At 17.9% G+C, this 5,826-nt stretch overlaps 1 protein-coding gene across 1 annotated transcript; it reads right to left on the bottom strand.

Annotated features, from left to right (window-relative positions):
• Positions 1 to 610: 610 nt before the first annotated feature.
• Positions 611 to 5,470, bottom strand: LOC128960822 (zinc finger protein 624-like). The gene is made up of 5 exons (XM_054306959.1): positions 5,269 to 5,470; positions 5,058 to 5,070; positions 3,400 to 3,501; positions 2,963 to 3,303; positions 611 to 651 (listed from the first exon to the last, which is right to left on the bottom strand). Exons 1-5 carry the CDS (start codon positions 5,468 to 5,470, stop codon positions 611 to 613), a joined length of 699 nt encoding a protein of 232 aa, XP_054162934.1.
• Positions 5,471 to 5,826: the final 356 nt, after the last annotated feature.

Below are 5,826 nucleotides of genomic sequence, written 5' to 3'. Positions count from 1 at the left end.
TTATTACTATTATTTATTTATGTATTTTTTATTATTTATTAATATTTATTACTTGAATTATTTATTTTTAGTAATACTTATATATTTTTCAACATATTTTCATCAATAATTTTCTATTAAATTATTATAATATTTGTTGTATATTAATAATATATACATTAAATATAACAATAATTAAATATATATTATTTTTTATATCAAATTAAATATTAAATTAATAACTAGTTATTTTTTAAAAATATTTATATATAAATATTTATTATTAAAAATAATAACAGAATATAAAAACTGCATAATAAAGTATACATTTTATGATTTGAATTTATTATTAGAAATAATTAGCAAATAAACTAATATTTAATAACTTAGCACTCATCTAATTCATATGCAAATTAATCTTTATTAATAGAATAATTTAAAAATAAATATATTTTTTAAAAACAATCTTTTTTTTGTAAAACAATTACAATATAATTATTGAAATTTTTTTCAAATTACAAAAACAATTTAAATAAAATAATTAATGACAATATTTTTTTAATGATAATTAAGACTATTTTCTTTTTTAAATATTTATCGCAATCATTAACATCACAACATTTAAATGGCTTTATATATCCAAATGTTTAGTACGTTTGTGTTGTTGCAAACCTTTTGATGTAAAATATATTTTTTTGACAATTTTTATAATCGCATCGAAATTTGACTTCAATTGAATGATCTATTGATATATGTTGTCGTAAACAATGATTTGTTGAAAATGTTTTCAAACATTTGTTGTTAATTGAACAATGAAATCGTGGTCCAGATATATGTAATAATTTATGTCTATTATAATCACTTTTAGATGAAAATATTTTTCCGCAATACTCGACATCACATCGATATTGTTTATGTTTTAAATGAATTAACATTTTATGCGATTTTAAATTACATATTTGTGTGAATAATTTATTACAATTTTCATAATTACATTTAAATTTTTTATTTAAATGAATACTAGATTTATGTTATATATATTAATTTATATTAAACCAAACAGTAAATCATTGTAAAAGAATATCACTTTATATATGATTTTTTTTTTGTTTTGTTTAATCCTTAAACCTGTTTATTAATGTTTATTATTTTCATTATTTATTTTAGTAATAATTTATATTAGCAATAGCAGATTTTCATCAATAATTTTCTAATTTTGTTTGATTGAATCATAATTAGAATAGTTGATATATCTTTTAACTAATTATTTTTTTTAATATAAATTTTTACATATTATTTATAAATATTTATATACTTACAGTATATTAAAACTATATTTTATTGTTAATAGATTGTTGTAATAAATTAAATTGTTAAAAATATTTTTGTTTATTAATTTTTTTAAAAAACATTAATTATTGATTTTACTATAAAATAATTATATTTTAATCTTATATTAAAAGATAATTTCATTTTATTTGTGTATATGTATTTAAAACTGTAATAAATTAAAATAAAAATAATTATAACTCTTTAATTAATGTAATAAAATATTATAAGAATGGACTCAAATGATTTTGAAAAAATAATATTATTTTATTTGAATTTTTACTTTAATTATTTTTAAATAAAATTAACAAATTATTTATCAGATATTATATCCACTAATGTATTAAATTTTAAATTAACAATTGTTTTATAATTTAAAATAAAATTCTATTAATAGATAAATAAAATTTAAAAAATATTAACGTATAGTATGTATGAATGAATGCAATGATGTCAACAAAAATTTTTTGGATAAAAGTTTATTTTATGACTAAATTAAAACAAAATAAAAAATAAATCAATAAAAATCAAATCAATAAACGATACGATTTTATTGTTGTAATAATTGCTATAATAATAATTAGTTTAGTAAAGTTATTTTAAATTCAATCAGTGATATAAACAGTTGTCAAATGTTTAATAATAATTAAGACAATATTGATAATAATAAGTTTTTTTCATGAAAATAAAAAAAATGATAATTGAATCAATTGAATGACAAACATGTGATGCAAAAAGTTATAAAAAACATTGCATTCAAAACACATTGAAAAATCAGTTAATTATTAAACTATTATTATTTGTAATGATTATAGTGAGTGCGATAATAATAATAATGTAATGGATATTAATAATAATACTAATAACAAAAACATATTATTATAAACAATTTGTATAATTTAAATGATTTATTAACTGATTTCCAGTGCAGTGCATATATTATATATTATCGACAATAAATATCAACAATTGTCATCAATTTATTGGACAATTATACACTGAGAGAGTAAAAATTGTTTATTTGAATATAACTTTACCAATGAGTCCGGCCATTGATTGGGAGATAATTAAAGTAAGTTTTTATTCTTCAATTATATTTATAAAAAATTATAATATATTAATAGTTTAGTTTTAAATTGTATTTTTTGTTTAGTTTTATTAGTTAATAAAATAATATTTATAATATCATTTAATCATTTAATATTTATTGTTTTTTGTTTGGTGGTAAATTAATTATTAAAAAATGATTTATATGGAAATGTTTTTTTCATTAAAATTATTATTTTGTTATTATAAAAATAATACAGTTTATTGAATATTATATTTATTTTAGACATTGTATTAATATTGTTTATGAATTAACAATTACTTGAAATAATAATAATAATATGAAAGCTATTACAGTATAATTTATTTATTGAATATTTTTTATTTAAATAAACCAATTAATTAATTAAGAAACTAATATATTTTTAAAATATAATAACTATTATTATAAATGAAAAATAGTCAATAAATATGTTTATTTAATAAATTATCATTTTATATAAAATTAAGTTTAGTTATTTTATAAAAAACATACAAATCTAAACTTATTTATGACAATAATATATATGATAATTTAGAGCAGATTTTTCTGTAAAACATTGATTACATTCATTGAAATCACATTTAAATGGTTTAATTCCTGAATGTTTTCGTTGATGTCTTAAAAGTTCAGTTTTAGTAGCAAATTGTTTGCCACAGTTATCGACATCACATTTGTTTGGTTTTATATTCAGATGACTAGTTCGGTAATGATGTCTTAAATGTTTGAATTTTGTAAAATATTTTCCACAGCTATTGTAATCACACTTGAATTCGCGTTCAATTGAATGATCTATTGATTTGTGTCGAAGTAAACAATGATTTGTTGTAAATGTTTTTAAACACTCGTTTACTGAACACTTGAATTGTTTTTTCTTCAAATGAGTTAATTTATGTTTTTTATAACAGCTTTTAGTTGCAAATGTTTTATTACAATAATCAACTTCACATTTAAATAATATTTGCTTTAAATGATATTGAATTTCATGTGTTTTAATAGCAAACTTTGTTGTAAAAGTTTTATTACAATTTTCATAAAAGCATTTAAGCTTTTTATTAAAATGAACACTAGATTTATGTTGATTTAAATTTGAAGTTGAATTAAAACTTTTGCCACAATCGTTGAAATCGCAAACATATTTAATCATAAAATGTTTAGATTTTTTATGATAATCTAAATTTGATTGATTTTTGAATTTTTTATTACAATTATTACATTCAAACTGTTTTTTAGATGAATGCGTTAATTGATGTATAAGTAAAAGTTTTTCATTAGTGTTAATATAGCGACATTTAGGCCAAAAGCACTTAAATAGCTTATTATTGTTATCCATACGTGTGTTGTTGTTGTTGTCATAACAGTCACTATAATCAGTAATTTTCATAGAAATGCAATCATTTGTTGTGATATTCATTGAATTCAAGTCATGAATCGCTTCACACAAAACATCAGCATTTTTTGACAAACTATTAGTTTGTTTATCATTAATGGTATTGTGTAATGATTTCAATTGACTTAATTTATTTAACATATACTTAATATTAACCAATTTATCATTTATTATATCCATTTCTTATTAATTATAATTAATTGACAACAAATTGACAAAAACAATATCAATAATAACAAAAGATAACTACTAAATACTGATTCAAACAAACAAAGCAATACTTTTGGCAATAATATTGTGTTTTTCAATAGCAATGGATATCAATATATCGATTATTAATTCAATATTTTTATATTAACAATAATAATACCATATTTTATTCAATGTTTTATATTCAAAATCTAATAAATATTATAATTTTGTTTAGTTTTGTAATATATTTATATTTAATAATTAATGATTTATAAAAAAAAATCATATTAATATATAGATATATAATGTTCCTATGAGATTCATTGATTGAAATGATATTAAATGTAATTTTAATTTGTTATTATTTGATAAATAAATGTGTTTTATAACATTTACATAAAAATATCATTATTATTATTATGAAAATCATTGGCTAATTACAAGTAAATATCAGAATTTACTAAACTTTTAACACTACTAATAATATTTTGTGACAAACTATTTGTTTGTTTATTACTAATACTATTGTGTAATGATTTCAATTCACTTAATTTATTTAACATATACTTAATATTAATTGAATTCATATTTGTTAAATAATTTTTTTTAAAAAAATATTGAAACAAAATACACACACAAATTGATAGCAACAACAGATAACTACTACTCAAATCAAAAGTCAAACAAAACTAAATGCAATAGACTTTTTGGCGCTTATATTGTGTTTTTCAATAGCAATGGATATCAATGTATAACTGATACTAAAAACCGGTTTAAAAAAAACTTTTAAAACAAACTACTTGTACTAAATAATTGTAGTAAAGCTACAATTCATTCACTCACTCACTCACTAGTAATATCAAAATTGATAATCAGTTTACTATTAGTTTACTATATATTGTAATAATTTGTAAAACACATGTGTCGTCCATATGTTTGAGATATTTGTTTTGAAAAACAGTTAATGTTATGAATATATATATATATAATATGTTACTATAAATGTTTTTTTTAATTTGATATTAAAAATTTATTTTTTAAAAAACCAAATAATTAATTTTAAAGTATTTAATACAGTACATTTTGAAATCTACTAAATAAATATATAAATAAAAAAAATATATAATAAATTAAAAAAAAATTATTTTTATTTTATAAAGTATCATTATATTTATAAAATTGAATTAAGTTACAAATTTTAAAATTAAATTTTTAATAAATATCTAAAATTATTTATGACAATAATATTTATGATAATTTAGTGAAGATTTTTCTGTAAAACATTGATTACATTCATTGACATTACATTTAAATGGTTTAACTCCTGAATGTTTTCGTTGATGTATTGAAAGTTGAGATTTAGTAGCAAATTGTTTGCCACAGTTATAGACATCACATTTGAATGGTTTTATACTCAGATGAATATATCGTTTATGTTTTTTTAAATGTTTTAAATTTGTAAAATATTTTCTACAGTTTTTGTAATCACACATAAATTGTGGTTCAATTGAATGATCTATTGATATGTGTTGTCGTAAACAATGATTTGTTGTAAATGTTTTCAAACACTTGTTTACTAAACACTTGAATTGTTTTTTCTTCAAATGAGTTAATTTATGTTTTTTATAACTGCTTTTAGCTGCAAATGTTTTATTACAATATTCAACATCACATTTAAATAATTTTGGTTTTAAATGAAATTGAATTTCATGTGCTTTCAATTGAAATTTTGTTGTACATGTTTTATTACAATTTTCATAAAAGCATTTAAACTTTTTATTAAAATGAACGCTAGATTTATGTTGATTTAAAAGTGTATTTCTAGCAAAACATTTGCCACAATCGTTGT

The sequence above is a fragment of the Oppia nitens genome, unplaced genomic scaffold, assembly GCF_028296485.1.
Source record: "Oppia nitens isolate AA-2021 unplaced genomic scaffold, nextdenovo-longstitch-racon4-pilon3 scaffold58_pilon_pilon_pilon, whole genome shotgun sequence".
NCBI classification, from domain to species: Eukaryota; Metazoa; Arthropoda; class Arachnida; order Sarcoptiformes; family Oppiidae; genus Oppia; species Oppia nitens.
Note: the sequence above shows the minus strand (reverse complement) of the source record. Positions and strands in the feature narration are given on the sequence as shown.

What these genes read in the sequence shown, in the direction of transcription:
- LOC128960822 (XM_054306959.1), bottom strand. Translation starts at nt 5,470, where the DNA reads ATGTGTGATTACAAAAACTGTAGAAAATATTTTACAAATTTAAAACAT. An exon ending in AATAAAACTTTTACAACAAA is followed by an intron (nt 3,304 to 3,399) that starts GTTTGCTATTAA and finishes TGCAACTAAAAG; the next exon opens with CTGTTATAAAAAACATAAAT. An exon ending in TAAATGTGATTTCAATGAAT is followed by an intron (nt 652 to 2,962) that starts GTAATCAATGTT and finishes TTACATCAAAAG; the next exon opens with GTTTGCAACAACACAAACGT.